The sequence below is a fragment of the Anopheles gambiae genome, chromosome 2 (assembly GCF_943734735.2).
Source record: "Anopheles gambiae chromosome 2, idAnoGambNW_F1_1, whole genome shotgun sequence".
Classification (NCBI taxonomy): domain Eukaryota; kingdom Metazoa; phylum Arthropoda; class Insecta; order Diptera; family Culicidae; genus Anopheles; species Anopheles gambiae.
The window spans coordinates 32,715,991-32,738,423 of NC_064601.1; the positions used below are offsets into that span (position 1 = coordinate 32,715,991).

General features: G+C 48.5%; 3 protein-coding genes across 8 annotated transcripts in view; 1 reads left to right on the plus strand and 2 right to left on the minus strand.

The window, feature by feature from the left end:
- Positions 1 to 207: 207 nt before the first annotated feature.
- LOC1273797 (FHF complex subunit HOOK interacting protein 2A) lies at positions 208 to 3,996 on the minus strand. Its single transcript, XM_312811.6, has 6 exons — positions 3,657 to 3,996; positions 2,566 to 3,420; positions 2,043 to 2,496; positions 1,845 to 1,969; positions 1,575 to 1,780; positions 208 to 1,486 (listed from the first exon to the last, which is right to left on the minus strand). Exons 1-6 carry the CDS (start codon positions 3,735 to 3,737, stop codon positions 649 to 651), a joined length of 2,559 nt encoding a protein of 852 aa, XP_312811.6. The 5' UTR covers positions 3,738 to 3,996; the 3' UTR covers positions 208 to 648.
- Positions 3,997 to 4,198: 202 nt separating this feature from the next.
- On the plus strand, positions 4,199 to 5,196 carry LOC1273798 (protein KRTCAP2 homolog). The gene is made up of 4 exons (XM_312812.6): positions 4,199 to 4,350; positions 4,439 to 4,593; positions 4,666 to 4,796; positions 4,872 to 5,196. The coding sequence occupies exons 1-4, from the start codon at positions 4,347 to 4,349 to the stop codon at positions 4,978 to 4,980; spliced, it is 399 nt and encodes a 132-aa protein (XP_312812.4). The 5' UTR covers positions 4,199 to 4,346; the 3' UTR covers positions 4,981 to 5,196.
- Positions 5,197 to 6,445: 1,249 nt separating this feature from the next.
- Positions 6,446 to 22,433, minus strand: part of LOC4576873 (uncharacterized) — a 136,710-nt gene continuing 120,722 nt past the window's right edge. For all 6 annotated transcript variants that reach the window (XM_061642446.1, XM_061642444.1, XM_061642448.1 and 3 more), the window contains 7 exons: positions 19,741 to 19,857; positions 19,376 to 19,507; positions 18,188 to 18,447; positions 16,771 to 16,915; positions 16,543 to 16,692; positions 12,563 to 12,740; positions 6,446 to 12,486 (listed from right to left, as the gene is read on the minus strand). In XM_061642446.1, coding sequence (XP_061498430.1) covers positions 8,969 to 12,486; positions 12,563 to 12,740; positions 16,543 to 16,692; positions 16,771 to 16,915; positions 18,188 to 18,447; positions 19,376 to 19,507; positions 19,741 to 19,857 — 4,500 coding nt within the window. In that variant the 3' untranslated portion in view covers positions 6,446 to 8,968. The remainder of the gene's footprint in view (positions 12,487 to 12,562; positions 12,741 to 16,542; positions 16,693 to 16,770; positions 16,916 to 18,187; positions 18,448 to 19,375; positions 19,508 to 19,740; positions 19,858 to 22,433) is intronic.

Consider the following 22,433-nt stretch of genomic DNA (forward strand, 5'->3'; position numbering starts at 1 on the left):
ACGCCGTGCTCACCGTTCTCGCGAGAGCGTATTTGTGTGTTAGCGAAAGAGAGAGAGAGAGACGGAGAGAGCGAAGTTAATCAAAACATAGATTAGATCGGCAAGATAGGAAGAGGCGACGACGCTCCGGTTTGGGGCAGATGGGCCAGCATGTTCCGGCTCCTGGTGGTATTTTTTTAAAACAAAATATTAAATTAAATTAATGACTTTCTGTGTTAAAATTGAGCTTTAATCAGGGGGGAGATAAAACATAACGCAACAAACGGATAAAACACTGGTATCGTAACGCCCGTGCCACTGAGAGATAATTTCGAATATTACCTTATTCGCAATAAAATACATTGCAACACGTTTCATCTTATCGAGCGATTTACCCAAATTGGTTTGCACTGCGCCTTGCTGTTTTTTTTTTTTGCTTTTTCTTTGTTGGTTTGGCAAAGACTAGAGTGTAAAATACAATTAAATTACTGCGAAAACCTATAACCAACGGGCACTGGAGAGAAGCCAATCGGGAATCGGCTACGAACGGTATTTGCGCTACTTAAGATAAAATGTGCGTCGTCCAAGAAGAAGGGACCCCGGGGAGGAAGGGATTAAGCAGTCGGGTGCTACCGAACCAACCCACAACGACACCGACCGCCCGTCCTACTACTCCTTCGCATGGTGATACTTGACGAACGCGATCGCTGCCAGCTCCTTGCAGAACTCCTCCAGCACCACGATCGACTCGAACAGTGGGTCGTTAATTTCGTCCTCCTCCTCCTCGACCGCCGTCCCCGCTGCCGCGGCCTCACCGACGCACCCCGCATCACCCGCCTCCCCGCAGTCTTTGTGGTAGAGGGGCGGATTGGACAGCAACCGGCGGCCCGTATCCTTGATCTTCTCCTGAAACCCGTCCACGCGCGGTATCTCCGACAGCAGCTGGCGGGCAAGAAACTGCATCACCGACCAGAGGGTGGTAGCGCCGGCCGCGACCGGTATCTCCGGGTTGAGCAGTATCTCGTGCAGATACGGGTGCGGGAAGAGCGCCAGCTTGGACAGGATCGCAATCACCGCCAGGTTCAGCTCGTACGGCTGCGTGTTCATCTGCTTGACGTGCGAGAAGAGCAGCTTCAGCAGCGGGCCCTCGTAGAAGCTCTCCTCCGAGATGCCGCTGTCGCCGCAGGTTTGCAGATCGATGGCGTTCGTCTGGCTGCCGTCGGTGGTGTACTTGGGGTTTCGTTGCTTTTTCGGCTGCTTCATCGGGGCCAGCGGAACGACCGTCATTAGCCCGGCGGCGCCGCTAGTGGACAGTGGCGGCTCGACGCTCGTCCCGGCGAGCGGCGACGAATCGCCACTGTCCGGCCAGATTGCCTCGACCGGCCAGCTGAACCCGTGCGTTTTCTTTATCCACGTCTGGTAGTGGCGATTGGCGTCCTGCATGTACTCCTCGTAGCAGATGCCGCCCGCATCGCTTACAATCTGTCTTGGCAGCAGCAACAGGAAGCTGCAGGGGGTTGCAGGGGGAGGAGAAAGCAATCCATTAGAAGGGAAATTGAAAGTCTTTTTCTTTGCTTTGTTTTGCAACAACGTACTGATTGATGACGCGCAAAATATTGCTTGGGGCAAGGGTGCGGGACTTGATCGGATCGTCTGCGCTGCCGCGCCGTCGCTCGCGATTATCCTCCTCGTCCGACCACGACTGGATGGTGTGCGCTGTGCCATCGTAGTAGCCTCTGGTGTTGATGTAGAAGAACAGCATGCCGTGCAGAATCTTTTCGTGTGGATTGTCCAGCAGCGACTGTTGGGAGAAGAATGTCTTTCACTCCGTGTCCGTTTGTTACCCTCCGCGTACCAACACTCACCTCTACGAACTGCAGTGTCGGCAGGAGAATGTCCGTATTTTCGTGCGCATTCTCTACTAAAATCGTAAGCAGACAGTTGTTAATGTCCATCAGTTCATCCTCACCGATGAGCCAGTTTGCAATTTCTGGGAAGAGAACAAACTTAACCATCAATATCATACTCCTCTACCACTGTACGACCCCAGCTGCTCCACCTACCATCCAGCAGTGCTTTCGATTGTGTCTTTTTGATAATTTTGGCCGTCAGCACCAGCATAAAGGGCGCATAGCAGCCGACCAGCGCCGGTTCGATGTAGTTGATCAGCATTTCGTCGCGTACGCGCGGTCCCAGCTCCGGCACCAGCAGTGCGCTCTCCTTCAGCAAGCAATCACAATAGTCCAGCCAGCAGAGAAAGGCCGTCAGCTGGTAGCGGCCGATGTAGTGCGGCTGCTCGGGATCCCGCGGGAACAGCCCCCAGGTTACGTTGGCATCTTCGATATCACCGGTGTCCATATCTTCCGGAATTTGCTGACAGTTTGACGCAAGCCGGCCGGCCATCATCGTTGCGAACCGGCTGATCGTGTTGCGGATCGCCTTGCACGAGGGCTGCAGTGTTGGCAGCGAGGCCAGTATTAGCACGCCTTCGCACGCTCGCACCACTATGGTGCTATCCTGAGGGTGGCAGGGAATAGGTATAGGAATTAGTTTTGTTTGAAGCGAAAAACCGCACTCACCACTTACCGCACTATCCAGATAGCTAACTATCGCATCGAACAGACTAAAGTGATCCTCGTCATCACAATCACAGCTTTCGGATTCTTCTCCACCGTTTGCACCATCGACCGGTGGCAGATGCTGGGCGCTTTCCTCCCTTCCCGCCGACGGCCCCTCGCTCGCCTCCTCCGCCACCAGCGAGATGCGCCGCGAGTCGTACTCAATTTTTGTGCTGACAAACAGCGGATTGTTTACCGGTGCCTTGTTTACGCCCAGCCCCTTCCAGTTGGCCAGCATCTGTGCGGAATGGTGGTGAGACTTGAGGAACAGGTTGACCAGTACCGAGTCCTTGCGCACGAGCCCGGCCACCGTTTCGAGGAACAGTATTTCCTCGCGCTCGTACGGCGAGGCGTACGTGCCGCTGCAAATGTCCACCAGCCGCTGGACGGGCTGGAATATGCTGGCATGCCCGAGCGGTGGACACTTGAGGCAGGACAGGAAGCGTCGCACCCAGTTCAGCACGATGTAGCGCGCACCGGGCGGCGTATCGTTTACCGCGAACTCGATCAGCACGTCCAGCGGCCGTGCGCTTAGCACGAATTCCATACATTCGGCCTTTGGTGGTGATGGTTGGCTTGGTTTCGCTGACACGCTTTCCACGCCGCTGCTCGATGAAGCGTCGGTGTCGGTGTCCGCTTTCGTGGGAACCTCCAGCCGCTGCTGCTCTTCGCGTATCAGTATCTGCAGCATCTGGTCCAGGTGCGATGGAATGTTGGTATCGTTGATGTGTATCTTTGGTACGGTTTTATCGGCGACGTAAAAGTTCTTCACCAGCCGGTAGTGATAGTCAAAGTCCTGCAGGGCTGTGGGGGGTGGTGCGAGCTAGTGGGCAAGCAAAGAAGCAATTAGAAAGAGTAAGAAAGTTGGTAAGGAAAAGCAAATTCTGATAAATTATGTAATTTGAGCGCCAAATTGCTCCATTCCACGTGGAGTCAGCGACATTGGCCGGATAGAACACGGCTGAAAGGTGTTCATTTCAAAGCAAACGCATACACCCGATAAAACCATCTGTACAAGCACAGTGCACTGTAATCAATGTTCGCTTATCGGGCACTTACCACGTCGGCTGCGGTTTGCAAAACTTCCGACAGTTTTCCAAACATTTTTTCGATTTCGGTCAACTTTCGGCAGAGAAACATCAACTTGCGTACGGCGGTTGGGCTCGGCGTGCTTTGTTCACGTAGCAATCGCACCGATTATTGTGTGCGCATGCTTTGGACCGTACGTGGGCACAAACCGCGCACGAAATGAATAATTAAGTACGGCAATTATCACACCAAAACTTTGCAAATTGTACATTTACGCTTTTGCACCCGTTCTGTATTGATGTTTTTCTCGTTGTTTTCGTGTGTTGCTTGTGTTGACAACTGAATGCACTTGGTTTGACATTTGCGATGCAAATCGATGAAGGGGCATCGAAATCGATGAACGCAAATGCAATGATAACAAAAGAATATCACAAACCTGTTTGATTTTTTACTAAATTATTAAAAAAACAACATACTTTTGCAAAACAACATATACTTTTGTTTCGTTCCTCAGAAAAGTGCCGCCAATTTGTGCCCGTTTTCCGCGATTTAATCGAATGCGTGAAATAATCTCACTCGATTTTCTCCACATTTGACAGCGGGCGCTTTGTGCTGGTGTTGGTGTGTTCGTTTGTTGCCGTCAAAATCGATTCCACGTCAAGAAAGTGTTTACATTCTGTATTTTCTTTTTGCCGTAGCAAACGCCGGGCGCTTGATAAAATGGGTAAATATTGCAAAAGGAAATCATTTTCCACGACCGTGCCACAGTTTGTTTTATCGACATCGACCTTTTCTCCGGATTATCTTTGCAGCTGTATCGACCTCGGTTTCGCTAGTGCTGGCGTCGCTGTCGGCGGTGCTCATCTTTTCGGGCATGCAAATGTATCGGCCCCTGTTGGCCTCCTCCCAAATGGCCACAATATTCGGTGGATATCTTGGCTCGTGGCTTTTTATCCTTTCCCTCACGGTAGGTAGCGAGCGTGCGGTGCAATGCGACGGACGGAAGTAGCTCATTCTGATTTGGGTGTTTTTCTTGCAGGCGGTATCAAACCTGGAGGCGGCAGTGCTTGGCTACGGATTTCAGGCCAAGTTCTTTCCGGAGGTTTCCTTCTGTCTCGGCATCGCGCTGTTCGCCTGTGGAATGGTGCATCGTGTCTGTGTGACCTCTTGGTAAGTGTCCACGTGGCATGTACATTATTGTACGATCCGGTTGGTTACTATATAGTTGCTTCCACCTACTTCCAGCATATTGTTCTCCGTCGCCGCTCTGTACTACGTAAATAAAATCTCGCACAAGGTACACAACGTAGCGGTACAGGTGGATAGTTACGCCAGCAAGAAGAAGAAAAAGTGAAACTGTCCATTTGGAGTTTCACGTTGGTGGTGGTGTCCATCATGCGAAGGTCGCAATGCAATTTTGGATTTTCATCACTTAGCTGTAAGAACTAACAAACATACTTCTACTTCTCTCTGCTATTCGTCAGGTCAGTACTCACAATGACAAAAAAAACTGATGAATAAATTACATTCTTAGGCGCTTGCTCTTATGATGGCAAGTGGTTTAATTTAATCATTAAAACTTTTACATCCGTTTTAACAAATGGAGCAATTATCACAGTCAGGCATACATACATGCTGCCTTGCACTTCTGTGGCAACGTATGAGAATGGTTTGAAAGAAACGTTGAAGACAAAATTTGGGCAGTGAAAAGTAAAAGTAAAAGTAAAACATTCTAACTCCTTCACTGCTTATGGCAAATGCATTTTAAACCCCAAAATAAAGGCAATCAAAGGTATCATTAACATGTAATCAATTTCGGATAATTCAATCGCCCCCAACAACACCTTCTAATGGTTGTGTTGTGTTTTAAATATGTTAACTAATTTTATTAGTCAATTATCTAAATGGTTTTTTTTTGTTTGCTTGCTCGGAAACTATCCTTTCCCCAGTGTTTACATTTTGCCGATATTTTTACGCCTCCGTTTTCTGCATTTTGGTCGATTCTTGTGAGTTAGCATAGCCATTGAAACGTGATCAGTTGCACTTACACCATTCCCCCTCCGGAGGTGTAAGGCCTTCCCAATTGTTAGTCGTCTAACAATTTTCTTCTAACAGCAGGTTCGGGGGAAAGGAAAGATCATTATCATATTGTTACCATCAATTTGTCGCCCTATATTTTTGTGGGGTGTTTACTGCCATACTGCCGCAGAGGCGTTGTTTTCTTTCGTCTTTAATTCTTCTCTGTTTTGCATAATTAGTACAACCAGTTCGCATTACGATTATTACCTTCACGATGGTTGTTGCTACTAAAATGGAAGTATTGGGTAACGGCCCTGCAAACAGCGTATCAACCCCTTACTGCTGCTGCTGATCAGTTAGATTTGTTTATGATTTGTTATAAATTTCATACAGGTTTAGCTACTCTACTTTTATGGAAAAACAAATCAAATTAAAACGAAATTGTATGACATTTTTTCGTCGTAATTAAACAACGTTTTAGCTTGCACCCTTTTTGGCCGACCATGGAGCCGTAGAACAAGTCGAACTCTGTGTGTATCTGTTTGTGTTTGTGGAATGGCAACGGAAATTTACGTACATTATTCTCTTTCCTGCAACTTTCTCAACCATCACAAACTAATGGTTTAACAAACAAAAAAAAAAACACTTGTACATATTTACACTGTTACAACATTTGTGTTTGGTTGAAGGCTGACTAGCTGTTATGATAATTTAATAAACAAAAAAGAGAAGATAACAATCGTACGTAGGTAAATTAAGTAAAACAAAAAGCTTGCGATGGAGCATTTCTCCTCGCACGGTTTTTGGTGGAAAATTCATACAATCTGCTCAAACAGCACCACATGACACGATCGTTTGCGGGAAGGAGTTTTCGTAGTTTAGGATTAAGGGTGAGTGTGACGACGCCAGAAACGCACAGCGGTTTAATCAATCGTTCCTCATCGAGGGAGGGTTTTTGCGCAACACAGTGTAAGTGCGTGATCGTTAAGAGCCGTTTGCAATTGCCAATTATTCTATCATTTGTTCTTTCTACTTTCGCGCTCTTACTGTGCTTTGCATACATGCTGCTGCCTTTTTTTTACATTCGATCTCCTTTATCTGTTTTCTCACATCCACACTATTCGTATCGCTTAGACCGCATTTGTAAATTTAAGGGAGCTTTTTTGTGTCGCTTTTGGGGTACAATATACACGCCAGTCTCTTGTCAGTCAAACAACACAACAACAACAATATAGAACAATCCCATTTTAATCGTGAAAAATGATAGGACTGATCAAACAAAAATAGCGGATTAAACCCGAGAAAAAAAAAAAATCAACAATTCTCTTTGTTTTTGGTACACCAGTTAATAAAACTCAACATTGCCATAGCCTGGTCCAAAAGGGCTGACAAAACAAATGCAACCGCGTACACACACACACCCACCCACACACACATCCGATGCATCGATCGGACGCGTGATTGCCTTTCAATGTGCACTCATGTACCGGTAGAAGAATACTTTTTTAAAAACATTCAATTCATAACACCTCTTCTTCCCTTTCCATTTTTGCTCCGTGCAATAATTGTCCCAGGACCTTCTCACCCATCGCGTTATTGTAATCCGCTGCAGTTTTGTGCATTGTGCTCCGAAGCGATCGGTGAGGCCTTTAAGAGATTGGAGTTTTATTGTACATCACACAATAGCGCCACCGCTTCCAACCAATTGAAGCAATCCCATTTTAATCTCTCCTTTTATTCTTCTTTACACAATTGAGCACTATGGAAGCATTTTGTGTGGGTGTGTGTGTCCTTGCAATGGGACCGATTTCATCCCATTTTTAATTTCAATCGAATTAATCGCCCTGTACGCATTTATATGTATATGTGTTGAGCGGTACTTCTTTTACTAAGCTTAAATGCACTTCTCAATGCACCGCGTTCGACGTTTTGTGTGCGTGTGTGATGCTATGCTGTTATCTATAATTATGCTAACATTCACTCCCAATATCGCTTACATAGAAGCATCATTCAAATCCATCGATTTTTGTTTCATGCCCCACACTTAACACTCACTGCCCTCGTTCTCCTCCATCCTTTTCCCCCGCTAAACAACAACACAGTTCAAATTGCTATTAATGTACGCACAGCAACACAAAACACGTTACAAATTTCGATGGCCACATTCACACACCACTCCCCTACCTATGTACAACATCGCGCTAATATCGTTCCCTATTATTGTTGTTATTACTACTGTTATTGTTATTAATGTTATAATTAGGTTTAGTACTGCAGCACGTTGCACAGGCTTTCTGGCTTGTTTCCCACCGTTGATATTGGCCTAACACATACAGAACACATGTTTTTTTGTTTGTATTATTATCATATGATTGCAAACGTTTCCCACAGTGTCTACGAAAAGCCAGCCAGCCGTTTGCTTGCTGGTAGAGTATTTTTGAATTTTGTCCTATTTTCTCTCTCTCTCTCGAACGGGCTCGAAGGCGCCATCAGCGAGGGAACTAATCGGGTAGTATCAATTGCAGCTAATTAATTTGTAACATTGCTCACGAAACACTAAACCGAAAACATTACCAAACTATCTAAAACAAAAAAAAAGAAACCCGCTCATGAAACAAATGGAACTAACGCTGCACCAACTGTGAGCGGAACCGGTTTAAAAGAGTGTATTGGAAGCTTTGTATCGCTACAGTTCCAGCAACATGATGTGGCCGGGCCTCCTTATATGCCGCACGCACAATAACGCTTCAACGAAATAAGTTACTTGGTTTTGTGGTCCTTAATATTATTGTAAGCTTACAGCAGATACACTCATCTTCGCACTTGGTTCTGTTCGGTGTTAGCACGCACCGCCTGTTGGAGTGCGCCTGAGCATTTGCTAGTTCTCTAGAGAGTGTCTCCACTCGATAGCAATGATGAGCATGTGTTGCAGGGGATATGATGGGTTTCTTCCAAATATATGTAGGTTTTAACACACGCTTAGCGAAAAGGTGGAAGTGAAAGCGAAACAGCGAGGTAACTGAAGTATCATCGCCCTTGTTTCATTCTCACTTTCACTTGATCGCTTAACGCCCCGCGTTCGCGATATGGATGATCGATATGGATCGAACTGGTTCACATACAGACACAATTCTCCCGAGCCAGTGTGATATGGTGAGATGTTTGCTTGCTGGAATGGGTATCTCTAACGTAATGCACCTGCCCTAGCAGTGTGCATTGCCTTAACCACTATATTAACAACCTTCGTTTTTTTACTCTCCTAAAAGTCACCCTAATTAGTTTCTCTCCCCTACTACAGTCCCTTCCTCATCCTGCTGCTGCTGCTAGGGAGAAAATACGCGCAAACTTCGCAGCAGCGTCGCGAGCACATTCGCCAAACACTCCGCATTGAGGGCGAGCTGACCTGCCCCGCCCGGACCCACGCGCACGCAGGCCAGCTCCCGGAAGCTGGACGCCACGTCGTGTATCTTCAGCACGATGTTGCGCGTCTGCAGCGGTGCCGACGTAGTGCGCGTCAGGTCCTGCGCCAGCTCGGTGATGCGCCGCAGCGCCGACAGGCAGGCGGTCAGATGCTCGGGCAGGTGGGTCAGGTTCGCGTCGGACATCGACACGACCAGATGCTTCGAGGCGGTCACCAGATGCAGCGCCTGGTCGGTCAGCTCGTCGCGGGCCTGCTGGAAGCGGTCCTCGTCGATGGCGCTGCCACCGCCTGCCGTTTGGGCGGCGGAGCAGGCCGCCGCCACCTGGTCCAGCTTGACCAGCAGGCCCGCCATCGCCACGTCCGTCTTGGCCATCAGCGTGTCGACGTTCAGCACGTGCCCGTTCCTGTTCGACAGGATCGGACTGCCCGGGTTGCTGAAGGTGATGCCGACCAGCGCCGGCGACGCGCCGCTGGTCGGCAGGGACGTTTTGCGGGACAGCTGGGGCGAGCAGAGCAGCGTCAGCTGGGCCCTACTGTCCGGCGGCGGGTTCTTCAGACAGACCGGCGGGCAGTCGCTGTGCGACCGCTGGTGGCCGGCGGCTGGGTTCGCCGGTGCGGGCAGGCTCTTCCCCTTGTCCGGCTGGGGGTCGTCCGCTGCGTGGTGATTGAACGCCCGCTCGATCTCCCTGTAACAGTTCGGATTGCGGTGAAGATGGGGCGACCCGATGCCGGCCGTCCGGACGGGGGAGGAGTTGGCGGACAGGGACACTACACCCGCCGGATGGTGCAGATGGTGCTGCAGGTGATGGTGCGGCAGCGGCGGCACCGGGGGTGATGACTGGTGGTGATGGTGAAACTGGTGCACATGGTTCAAGGTGTTGGTGGTGTTGGTGGTGGTGGCTGAGGTGGCGTGCGGACTGTTCTTCAGTATCGGGACCGGGCTGCGCAGGATGCAGGGCTTGATGGGTACCGGAGGTAGGGGCGGTTTCTTCGGTGGTAACGTGGCCAGCAGCGGCACCGCCGGTGGAGGTGACTGCTCGAAGCGGGGCGGTAGCGAGGGGGGATCGGCTGGACCGAGCTCGTAGTAGTTGCCGTTCGTTCGCCCCGCCCCATACTGCCCTGCGGTGGTGGTGGTGGATGGAGGCGAGCGGGCAGGCGAACCGAGCCGCAGCTGCAGCTCCGCACTCTTGGGTGGTCGCTGCGGGGGACTCGGCTGGTTGGTGGAGGTGGCCGTGTGCGGACAGGGTTTCGGTGGAAGTGCCAGCGGAGGGACGGTGTCGGTGGCAGCGGCGCGTTGCTGCTCTTGTTCTGTGTCGCCGTTCTGTTTGTCCTTCGATTTGGACTTGGCGCAGCACGAGAACGGACCTTTCCGATCGACGGTAGGATACTCGATGACATGGCCATTCGATGCACCATTACTACCACCACCACCGGCATTACCATTCATCATACCCTTGGGGTCATGGGTGCCGTTCGCCGTTTTGGGTTCGTTCGCCGCGCCGGAAGCGGCCACCGCTGCCGCACTGTTGCTGTAAAGATCGTACTCCGCCGTGTCGGTGGTGGTAGTGTTGGTGGGGCCCTCCGTCGGTGGGTAGTACACCTCGAACCGCGTCGGATCGTACGCATACTTCGCGAGCAGCGCACTCGCGATCACACCGTTCGCAACGGTCGACGGAATCGACGGGCCGCCGTTGGTGGTGCCGGTGCGCGGCCGCGGCACCGGCTGGTGGTCCGCCTCGTAGTTCAGGTTCTTCAGCGTGTTTATGTTATTGTTCGTGCTGACCGCGGCATTCGGCTTGGGAGGGGTGGTATGGTTGGGCCGCCGGCCGACCGGGGAATGGTGGGTCGGGTCGGATGGCGGGTGCAGGGGTCCCGGCTCGGTCCGATCGCTCAGCCCGGGCGGCGGTGGGATAATGTACGAAAGGATCTCCTCCGGCGTCAGCTCGACGGCCGGCGTAATCTTTTGGGTCGGGGGCTCTATCGTTACCTGCTTGAGAAACTCTTCCAAATCGCCGGTGGTGGTGGTGGTGGTGGCCGCTGCCGCGCTGCTACTCGCCTTACTGGCCGCACTCGCTGGAGTGGTCCGGCCTGGAGGCGCCTTGTTTGCACCCGTGCCATCGTCAAACCCGGTCGGCGGCACGCTCAGCACGTTCAGATTGTCCAGCTCGTCGGGCGTCTGGGGCGGTGGGATCGAGCGAAGATCGATAATGTCCGGATCGGTTTCGATGATCGACTCATCGCCGAGCAGCTCGTACCCGTACAGGTCGGCCAGCTTCTTCGCTGCCAGATCGGTACCGTCCGAGCCGAGTTCGCTGGCCGTGCTCGCCTCCTTCAGCTGGCGCAGATAGTCCTTCAGGCTCGTGTCCCGTCCCTCGTTGCCACTGTCCGGGCTGTGCAGCCCGAAGCTGGTGCGGATGGTTTTGTTGCGCGCATTCGCGCCGCCGGCACTGTTTGTGGCCCCGTGCAGTGCCAAGGGTAGCGTCTGCTGTGCGTTGTGCTGCATTGCGAGGCTGCTGGTGGAGCTTTGCGTCGTTTTGTGGATGGGCGAGCTGTTCGGGGTGTACAGCGACTCGGAGTCACTTTCGCTCTGCGACAGATCGTTGCCGAGCGCCTGCAGATCGCTCAGTATCTGGCTCAGGCCGGACACTTTGCGCTGGGTTTTGGGTGTGTTCTGGGCCGACGAGCCGACCGGCCCTTCCAGCTTACCGTTCAGCTCGGCGAACGGGGCGGTGTAGATCGAGCTCAGACCCTTCGCGATCCCATCCAACCCCTGGTTGATGGTTTCCGTCAGCAGGGTCAGTGAGTCGCTGTGCTTCAGCACACCGGGACCGTCCTCGTTCGAGCTTTGCTTGCTGCTGTTGAGGCTTTCGCAGTCACTCTCGTCCACGTCGACCGAGGTTTCGCGCCAGAAGTTAAGCTTGCCGACCGGTTTTACGTCAAACTCGTGCCCATAGTCGCCGTGCTCGTTCAGGTAGCGTTCCGAGCTTTCGACCATCTTCTGCATCTCGGCGACGCGGCGCAGTACCTCCTCGTTGCGCGCTTCCGAGACGGCCATCGGGATGCCGCCGATCTTGCCGCCTGGTGCCACTGTCCCATCCTTGGACAGGCGCATGGTATCCTTGCCGTTCGCTTCGAAATCGTACTCCTGCAGGCTGGGCCGGGTGTTCTTGTTCGAGATGCGAGCGCTGTTCGCGTTGCGATCGCACTCATCCGACCGGCTGGACGAGCTGATCGAGCCGGTGGCACTGCGGAACCCGGTTGAATGGTAGGGCGGTGGCATCAGGAATGCTATGCTGTGCGTTGGTTTCTCGGTGGGCAGATAGCTCCAGCCATTGCTGACGACCGTGTGCTGCGACAGGTACGGGGGCGCAATGTCCTCGATCTGGGTGTCGCGCTCCTGCTCCAGCGGCAGTTCTTTTCCTGTGAATGAAGCCGGCGATACAGTTGTTAGAAAGAGGTTTGAATTTTAGAGGACGCAAGAGGGCTTCACGCTTACCGGCCATCAGTCGATAGTAGCCCGCCAGTACTATCGCAAACTCGGACGCGTCGCGATCTTCCATCGCGAAGTGTATGACACGATCGGGACTTATAAACACGGTCACCGTGTTGGAGACGTCATCGTCGCGCGTGACCACCACACGGATTAGTTCCTCAAGATTGCAGATCGGTTGAGGCTGGGGATGAAGAAGTTAAGAGGAGTAAATTAGAACTGTTTAGATTGTGAATGTCCAAGAAGTAAGAGGTTGTTTGGGGAGAACTGCTTCCTCAGAATATAGAATAACCGGTTGGCAGTCAATGTCCTTGCGTGTAACTCAACTACATGCTGTTGTAGTTGTTGACCTTTGACCCGAGAGTTGCGAAATTTTGAACGACTTCAAAAGAGTGTTTAGTACTCGTACGTCAGTGGTGGTGGTGTTACCATCAGTTTAGTCTTTGCCTTGTTTCCCATGTCTTCTGGCTCGATAGGAGACTCGCAGACCAACGTATGCGTATGCCAAGATATGGGTTGAATCAAAGAAGGTGGTCTCAACTCTCGCAATCCCACCCGCAAGAGGTAAACCCCTGGCGTTAAATCATTGATGGTAGCAAAAGTATCAGGAATTCTTCATCCACTTTCAAAGTCAATGTTAATACATTTAGCAGTTTGGTCGGTATTTTAAAATAGGTTATTGCGTCATATTTTTTTGTATATGCTGCTATGAAAACTATGAAGGTATGGTAGGCGGTCATGTATGTATTCTGTCATCTTCTCCAAAATCCAATATTTTCAATTCACTTTCCCATAACTCAGTAATAATTGAAGAATTGATGGATTTCAATTTCTAGTATACGAATACGAAATTGAGGTGTCAAGAGAGAGTGGAGGCATATTGCATGCATATTCACACCCACCTCCAGCAGTCTTTTCATTAATGAGCCTTTGATGATAAGCCTTTGGTAGACCTCTGAACCAGCCACGATAAATCTTAAAAAATAACTACAATATGAAACTGCGGCCAGTAATTATGGACAACCTTATGGCTTGGATTTCTCTTTTGCCAAGTCTAGTTAACACAGAAGCACTATAACGATAGTAACTGAACCATGATCGAAGATCCATTAGACGACCATGTTTATCGTCTTCCGATAAGCTCGTTACATCAAACTTATCCCACCGAGTCTTATCGAAACACAGGTACACGTAACAAGACTTTTGCAGATAGTTTATCTTCCCCCAAATCTATGCAACCGCTTCACACCGATGCATCCATCCTCATTAATAGCACGACAAGCAAACAAAGTTGTACAACCGCTGGCCATGCGGGAACGGTAGAAAAGAAGCAACAACAAGAAAGATCATCCTCCTGAACAACCCCAAACTTTGCGCTTGCTGTACCCTCAAGAAAATGAGGAAGTAAGACCAAAACTCCAGGCAAAAGGAGAGAAAGCGAAGCTCAACGAGATAAATGAGGTGTCAGCCGTTGAAGCTAGCTTTGCCGCTTAGCTGCTTTTAACGCAAATTATCCTGCCACTGAAACAAACTCATCCAGAAACGCGCAAAGATTTTCCAAGAATCAATCATGCTCCACCCCTCTGTAGGTTTTTTTGTGTGGAGGGGAATTTTGTTGGAAACATTTTTTCCGGGGGAGCGGTGTGGAAAAGTTTCGCTTCTGCGGATCGTTTGTATCATTCTCCTTCCATACCCGGCAAGATGCCAGAAACGGTCCCTGTGCCTGAGATCCTTTCGGAAGTAGTTGAACTTGCGGCAATGAATATGAGTATGCATACAGGGAAATTCACCTATAAGCACAGAAACTCACACAGCTTGATATCTCGTCTGTCTATGGCCAAATTGATTCAATCCATTCACCGTAAAGCCTACCCACTTCAAGGTACTGGGAAAGATTCTATTTGAGGGGGGGGGGATGTTTTTCGTCTGCCGGAGATATATTTTTCAGCAGGTGGTACTGTATGTTCTCTCTCTCTCTTTCTCTCTCTCTCTCTCTCTCTCCCTCTCTCTCTCTCTCTCTCTCTCTCTCTCTCTCTCTCTCTCTTGTTCTCTGCCTTTTCAACACTCAACCGCCAACCGGGGCACGATGGAAGCAACAGCATCCAGCCAAGCACAGGAACTCATTCTTTCGCTATAATCGGAAAACTTTTAAAACATCCGGTACACTGTAGAACTATTTCCCTGTGCGCGTACGTTTACGTTTCACTTCGAATCATAGTTAAGTGGGGTAGCAGAGTAGACAGAGGGAGAGAGAGAGAGCGAAAAAAGAGAGAAAGATAGGGACAGAGTATGGAACTTTCGGTATTATCCCAAATGGTTCAACGTGGTAAAAGCAGTTGCGAAGTAATAAGGTTATGAGGGGAACTGCTTGGAAAGATTTGTTCACACCGCAACCTGAGGCGGGTGAGGGGGAGCTGGGGCACTAGAATCAGTCTTTCGCAAATCTTTTCGCAGTATAAGCATTCATTATGAATGGGGGTTGGTGTGCTGAGCAAAGTTTACTTTTTGCATCAAAAGCTTCCTGGCGTTCCAAGATTGGGCTGGAAGTGTTACTAATTCCTTTTTTGTTCTTCAATTGAGGCGATTTAAGCTCATTCCGTTCAGCACTGTGTACCTTCATCTAGTTTTTTTCGAACTTTTGGGGTTCATTTCATGAATTTAATGAAGCAATTGAAAGTTTTTCTGTTTATATTGGACGGTTTAAGTTAAACTTAACAAAATCACATTCTTCACATTCACTCACAACACTGTCAAAAGGGCAAAAAGTTGACTAGTTAAAAGGAAAAGATTGACGCTACTCCCGAAACTACAATAAAGCTTCCAGAGCAAGCAAAACCGATTTGTAAGAAGCTCATAATGGAAAATTGGATTCACAACGATGAATGGGGGGTAAATTACTGGCCCTGAAAACCTGAATAGAGCAAGAAGGGCCCCCTGATTAGCACCACCATCATCACGATCAATCGTAGATCGTCACCTCTCCCCGGAGTAATCTGTAATTACCATCCATTTCCAAGACTAATGCCTCGGCAAACAGCATTTTATAAAAGCCAAACAAATCACGCTTCCGGTTCGAGCTGGTCGTCACCGTCCTGATCAATCTTGCTGGAGTTACTGGCCCAGCAGGAGTTACTGGGTCGTGAAGACTGCTTGCCCTCTCCAGGAGCACGCGGGAGGGAGAGAGAGAGCGAGTCAAAATTAAACAGCGGCCACCGTGAAACCGTGCGAACGAAGAAAAAATGTGCGAATCTTTTTGGCGCAAAGATTGGCGCACCGTTTTGCAAGTTGTAAGGTTGATCGTTATGCCGGTTACGTGGCTATACGGGGATACTACCGCTACACACACATCACAGTACCAAGCGGTTGCGCTGTTAGGGCGAAGGTGCGTGCGCGTGCGGGTGGATAATAAATTCTCATTAAATATTTGCCCTAGATTTTCGTTAACAGATCTCACGGGCGGAGTTGGTTGTTGCTTTCATTCCGTCCCGTCGTCCCATTCGGAGGCACTAAATTTCCGTCCTCTTAAATGGGTGGAGGGCGACTGGTTCCTCGAACCGTCCCTTGAAAGTTTTCTTGGGAAATTGTTGACCAAGAGGTGAAAGGGACCCGAGGGATTGCGGAGAGGAGCAGCAAGCGTGAACCGTGATTTTCGGAAGATTGGTGCTTAATTACAGCTCGCGGGCAAATTAGCTGCCTCTCGAGGGTGTGTATGTGTGGGAAGCAACTTTGGCCTCGTTTCCCCCCCCCCTTTTAGGAGTGGAAGTGTATTGGGCAAAAGTTTGCAGCAACAGTTTTCCGGTTCAGTAGCAGTACAGGATGTTGTTTCCTGCCCTTCTTTGTATATATGACAGTAGTCTGCTTCCGTAGGCTGCGAATTGCTGCTTTTCATGTACGCCGCGCGCTCGCGATTGTGGTTTAACCGTTTTAATCGAAAGAAAATAAAATTTAAAGCACCGAGAGCAGTAGAGGGGGCCCAGTTTACTTACCACCGTGTTGCGTACGCCAGCAATTTGGCTCAACCCGAACCGGGGGCTAACGAGCAGGACCCGCTCTACACCGTCGCGCTGGTTCGTGCTGAAACACTTCGCACCGTAGCTCGGCAGGCCGGAGATGATGTCGAGATAGTGGATTTTAGCCTGCAACGAGAGGCACAAACCGTACTTGGATGACTGCTGTTAAATGGACCGGTGGGGACCGGGGAAGCCAACACATACCTGCAGCTGGGTAAGCATTTTCGTAGACGAACCGGTCATCTGGGAGTTGAGCTTCAGGAAGTGACCGAGCAGCCGTCGCAGCTCCTTCCGTTTCATTCCTTCGATCAGCGAAGCAGGCACAAAGCGATCCAGTCCAAACTCTCGTCTAGTCGCGGTTCGGGGGAGTAAAAGCGGGGAAGGGGCGGCAGAGGAAAGAAATTTGATTAATATTAATTACAAAAGTGCGAAAGAAAACGGAGGAATTCTGGCACGCCACGAAATTAAATCAAATGACCCCAAAATGTCAGCACACTGTATATGAGTGAAGCTCACGTTTGACCCGTGGCTTCGTGCAGCGGAGAGCGAGGAATAGGAGAATGGAAATAAGTCAGCGAAACTTTCCATGCGCACATTGTTTTACATGCTGCGAAGTAGCTTTCGGTTGTGAATAAATTCTTCGCTCGGGAAACTTGTACGTACGCCCTTCGAGGCGTACTTGCCCCGCCGCGTGGTTGCAAACACGAAAGGAAAATCTCTACATTAAACACGAAAGAAAAACTCTCGCACCGCCGAAAACTTTTCCTTCGTAAGTATCTAAACCACACACACACACACACACACACTCTTTGCTTGGTCCCTTCCATCTTGCCATCCCGGCCGCACGAAACTGCACTGCAATTGCACAAATATGTGTCACCTAGTAGGCAAGCAGGATGGAGGAGATGGCGGTTCGTTGCCACTTCGGCCCAGACAAATCCGGATACTTAGCGCAGTAGTGTTGAACGGTAAGCAATCCAGCCAAACTTTCCACCGGCTTCCATTTTCCCGGACTGGAGGACGGTTGGTGTGAGTGGGTGGCAGAAGAAAATATCCGAAATGCCGGAACACTTTGCACAAATTGAACTAATTGCATGGCAAGGCGGAAGCGATGGGTTTGCATTGTCATTGTCTTAAGTTGAACGTCGCGAGTTGGGAATGCTTTGAAACACTAGCGCCGCAACCAGGCCCAACATGGCCCTGTAAAAAACAGGGATGAGGGACAGGAGAAGGATAGTTTGGAACAACTTTTCACTTGCCATGGAGTCGTTTGTGTTTTTCTTTTTATTAAGTTCCCGGCAGCTTTCTGCTAAGGGTACAGTGACTTTGGGCAAACGATCCGTTTCATGTGTGGCTAACGGGGTAGAAGCATGTGTGTGTGTGTGTGAGGGTGATAAAATATTTGACAAAAAAAAACAACCGAATAAAAGCGAACACGGAAATGCTCCAAAAGTCTTGCAAGTTTTGCGTCGGCAAGAAAAGCACGCATTGTCTTTCGAAAGCGCTGTGATTGCGTGGACCCATCGTTTGTAGCGAATGTTTTTTTATACAGTTTTTATTCTTCATTTTGTGTGTCTTTTCCGTGCATGTCCCTCCCACCTTCCACCTTCCGTGTACTTACTCAACAGTTTTTACAGTCAGTTTTGCGGGCGAAATGTTGTTTGCCAGCGCGTGCTGGTGCATGTGCAGCGCCGCCAGGCGTAGGGCCACCTCGGGCTGCAGCTCCGGTGCGAACCGCTCCTGCGTGACATCGTTGCAGCACTGCAGGAACAGATAGTCGAGCGCGTTGAGGTCCTTTTGCGCGAGGGCGGCGGCTGACACGGGCACGAACGTTACCCGGAACAGGCAGCGCAGCTTGTGCGCACCGGGCCGTGCCGCTATCTGTTGGAAAGGAAAAATGAGGCCCGATGTCGAGACGTTGTGTTAAGGTGAGTTTGACTACAGAGAAGAGGATACAGCAGTGTACAGTGCCACACAATAAGGATGTACAGATTTCTTTCCTTTACTTGCTTTTTCGATTTGACAGAAAGTTACCCTCATTAAAAAAAAGTTGCTTTACTAGTATGGTAAACCTAAACTGGTGGGTTTTTAGTGAAAATAGGTCAAATCGAAAGGGGAGAATGCAATCCTACATTCAAATTAAACGTTACATCTTGAGCAAGAATCGAATATTTCATTTTGTTTTGCAAGAAAATAATAAAATAAAATTATAAGATAAAACAATGAAAATATAATTTCAGTTGTTAGCTATTGTAACAAAAAAACAACTCTGTAAATACATAAACCATTAACTAAATTGCTTACTTATTGCAATAAAACGTAGTACGTTCAACTATTCCATGATCTCATAACAAACAATATAGGCTTAATTTAATAGATAGCACAGCAAAAGTACACTTTGCAGTTCGTGTTTTAAATAATTTATTGCAATGAATCTATTTTTGTTTTTTTAGTCTACTTTTTTAATAGAATATGTTTTCTTTAGGTTTTGATGAACTTCTCTCCCATACTATGTCAAGTCAAGCTTACAGGGAGCTTACTTTTTGTATCCAGCTCCTTAAAAGTGGTAAAACAAGTTTTAAACAACGAACAAACTCTTTCCTACACGAGGGGAAATGTAATCGCTTTTCAATTAGTGATTGGCATTCCATCGATTTCCATCATTTCCTAATCCTTAGACTCCCCCAAAACCGAAAAGATTGATGAGCGCACAAAACTTCCGACGCTTGCGTATCCATCTGTACATGTGTTTGTGTGCCGCAGCAGTGGCTGTAGAAGCTGTACACCCTTCACACCCCTTTCCACTTACCCGTGCTACGGTTTCCTGCGGGTCCAGCAGGGTCAGCTTGTTCCGCTTCAAACTTTTCACATGCTCCACCACGAGACTAAAGTGCTCACCGGCGGTTAGGCATAACTTATCGCGTAACGAAGTAACAACATTCTGTGGAAGGGCAAGGAGAAAACCACGACACGAGCAACAGGTAGGGAGGTAGGGAAGAGAAAAGAAATGAAAGGAACAAAGATGTAGAATGATTAGTGAGGGTATTGGCAATTGAAATGCTGCTTCAAAAAAGGCGCAAAAGGTTTGCTTTTACAGAATCTCATTATGCTGGGCGCGCGCGTCGCTTACGGGAAGTTTTTGGAAGCAGTGGAAGATGGAATGGCAATACATACCTGTACAGTGGTGGTCGAGTCGTACTTGAACGATTTGGTTTGACCGTTCTCGAGGAACACTTTCAGCACGTTTGCCATCGGCGGCACGCACAGATCGCCGAGGGAAAAGGCAGATGGCTGTAATGAGATAGGCGAGAAAAAGAGAGAAAAAGAGAGTGAGAGAGAGAAAGCGAGATGTGAAACAGAGAACACACGATAAGAAGGCTACACAAATGGGGCAAAATAATTACAAGATTTCCTTTTTGGGATGAAATTTTGCATTCCCTTTGAAAGATAATTCCATAACCGCTTCCGGCCAGAGCGTTTCATTATCCTGACGCTTTAAAGTCGGGGCAAAAAAATAAATAAAAATAAATAAATGGAAGGCAAAAATTCCAACCGACAAAATGAGTGTAGAATTTCCGGTTTATCTGATTTGCGTGTGAATTATTCAGTACAGTAACAACGCCCAGAAACGGCCATTATCTTATGAAACATTTTAAGCACACACAAAAAAAAAACAGAAACATTAAAATCTCCCCCCCTCGACTGCATTGGCACGGGAAATTAATTAATCTCCGGAAAGAAAGATCTTTCCTGTCTTGTGGGAAATATGGAAAAAAATGTGTACGAAACAACCATTTTTCTTGTGCAAACACCACCGCAAAGATCTGGCCGAAGCAATTGGTCAAACAGTGCAGGGATATGGAATGAGTGAGTTGTTGAAGTTGGGATTGGGTTTTCCTGTTTCCAATCCTCCGTCGTGTGCCATCATGCATTGTTACAGGGCAACATTAACAACAACAACAGCAACAACAACAGTACCAGAAACAGCAGCATCGTCAGGAGGCATTTCATTCGGGCTGGATTTAAAATATTGCCCAAAGCCTCCGAGTCGTTGCCAAGGCAGGAGACGCAGCCTTGTGTTGTGAGAATGGAGCTTCCCATCCAGCCAGCCCCGACTGGTTCATCCCGTAAGCCCGGTCTGAGGAAGTGCTGATAACATTGTTTCGTTGCATTTATTCCTCACAACCGGGTTGCCCGCTTCTATAATCCCCCGGCCCACCGCTCCTTGCTTCCTCCGCGGTGTCAAAGTCAACCGTTGGTGGTTGGAAAAGTAGTCATCGGAAAGCTTTTCGGGGGAAAGTTTTCTCTCCGTCCTCTGTGGTTGGAAGACTCCGTTCTCTCCCTGTTTGCTCTAGACCCCCCCAACACTTGACCTACAGCAGTGCAAAGGGGGCCAGACAGGGGAGGGTCGAGTGTAGTTGCCGGATTTTCCAAGGATAATACTGTGGGCAGAAATTTGCCAGATTAATTATTCAGTAAGCGACGCTCCTGGCGTCCGACGTTTGGCGGGTGCGGTAAAGCGCCGGGTTTTGGCAGGGTACAAAACTGCAATCGGGCGACTGGTGTAGTGCGGACACTACGGAACTATGGATAGTTCCGCACCGAACGTTGGGCAAGCTTCAACTGCAACGCAGGACTTTTTCAAGCGTGCTCGACTGAAGTGAGCAGATATGTGTATGTGAGTCGCTGGGGGAGCGCTTTTGCAGTGGAAGATTGAAGGAAGGGTTGGGAAGTGGTGGCATTTAAAAGCTGGATGTGGTGAAATGTGTGGTTTTTAAATATTTATTTACTAACAAGGGTTATGATGCCAACAGGCAGGAACGGCGCGCTGGGAAATAGTTTTACCGAATAGCCGGCAGGATTGCATGATGGAGAAATAATAACGAGTTTTGAAGAACGGACTTTTCTTTTCGATTGATATGTTTTATATTTGACATGCTTGGTATGAAGCAAATACAAAATAGGGTAATTCTGAACAAATAAAAAATACTATATAAAATGTTTTTTTCATGACTTATTTCTATAAACATGTATAGTTTCTGTACTTTTTATGGTACTATCATGAAATGCTATCGTAAAAGAGTTTAGATATTATTGCCAAAATATAATGAATTTGAATAATTCAATCAAATTAATCATAATAGTTATGGTAAAACAAACTTCTTTTCTGCTTCTTCTTATTTAGCCAGAAAGGTTTTATCCAGTGCGGCAAAATGTCACTTTCAATGACGTAAAAAAAATGACTGAAACAAAATCCATGTCAGCATCACGTACTCAATTGTGATCATCAGAGATGATACCCAAAACTATTGATGTGATAATTTCATGACATTTTTGCGACCAACGCTTGGGCAGTCACTATGCCATGACTTTTTTTTTACTGTGATCAGTTCTGCAAAATGTCACTGACATAGTCATGAAAAATTCCGGCTAAATCAAAATAATGTCAGCGTTACGAGCTCTATTGTGATGATCAGAGGTGAGACTCGAACAGTTATTGCGACCATCACATACTTGGTGACATTGTGTGCAACCAACTCTTGGTCAGTCACTTGGTCGCGACATGGGAGATATGCTGTGCTTGCGAGTGGTTACAAGAAACAAGAACCATCATGGCTTCTCGCTCTGTTTGACCCGACAGACAGACAGAGTCAAAGCAGACAGAGCGAGAAAGAATGCTCATTTTGCTGCTTGGGACCACACGCTAAGTATATTAAAAGATTATCGTGATTATCACCGTCAGAAAATGTCATGGTCAAGAGCATGACCAACAGTTGAGTTCTAATCAAAATGTCACTCAGCATTTAATTTTATCCTTCAACTGTTTGAGTCTCATCACTGATCATCTCAGTTGTGTACAGGAGAAA

What these genes read in the sequence shown, in the direction of transcription:
- LOC1273797 (XM_312811.6), bottom strand. Translation starts at nt 3,737, where the DNA reads ATGTTTCTCTGCCGAAAGTTGACCGAAATCGAAAAAATGTTTGGAAAA. An exon ending in TTAGCTATCTGGATAGTGCG is followed by an intron (nt 2,497 to 2,565) that starts GTAAGTGGTGAG and finishes TGCCACCCTCAG; the next exon opens with GATAGCACCATAGTGGTGCG. An exon ending in ATCGAAAGCACTGCTGGATG is followed by an intron (nt 1,970 to 2,042) that starts GTAGGTGGAGCA and finishes TTCTCTTCCCAG; the next exon opens with AAATTGCAAACTGGCTCATC.
- LOC1273798 (XM_312812.6), top strand. An exon ending in TTTTTATCCTTTCCCTCACG is followed by an intron (nt 4,594 to 4,665) that starts GTAGGTAGCGAG and finishes TTTTTCTTGCAG; the next exon opens with GCGGTATCAAACCTGGAGGC. An exon ending in CGTGTCTGTGTGACCTCTTG is followed by an intron (nt 4,797 to 4,871) that starts GTAAGTGTCCAC and finishes ACCTACTTCCAG; the next exon opens with CATATTGTTCTCCGTCGCCG.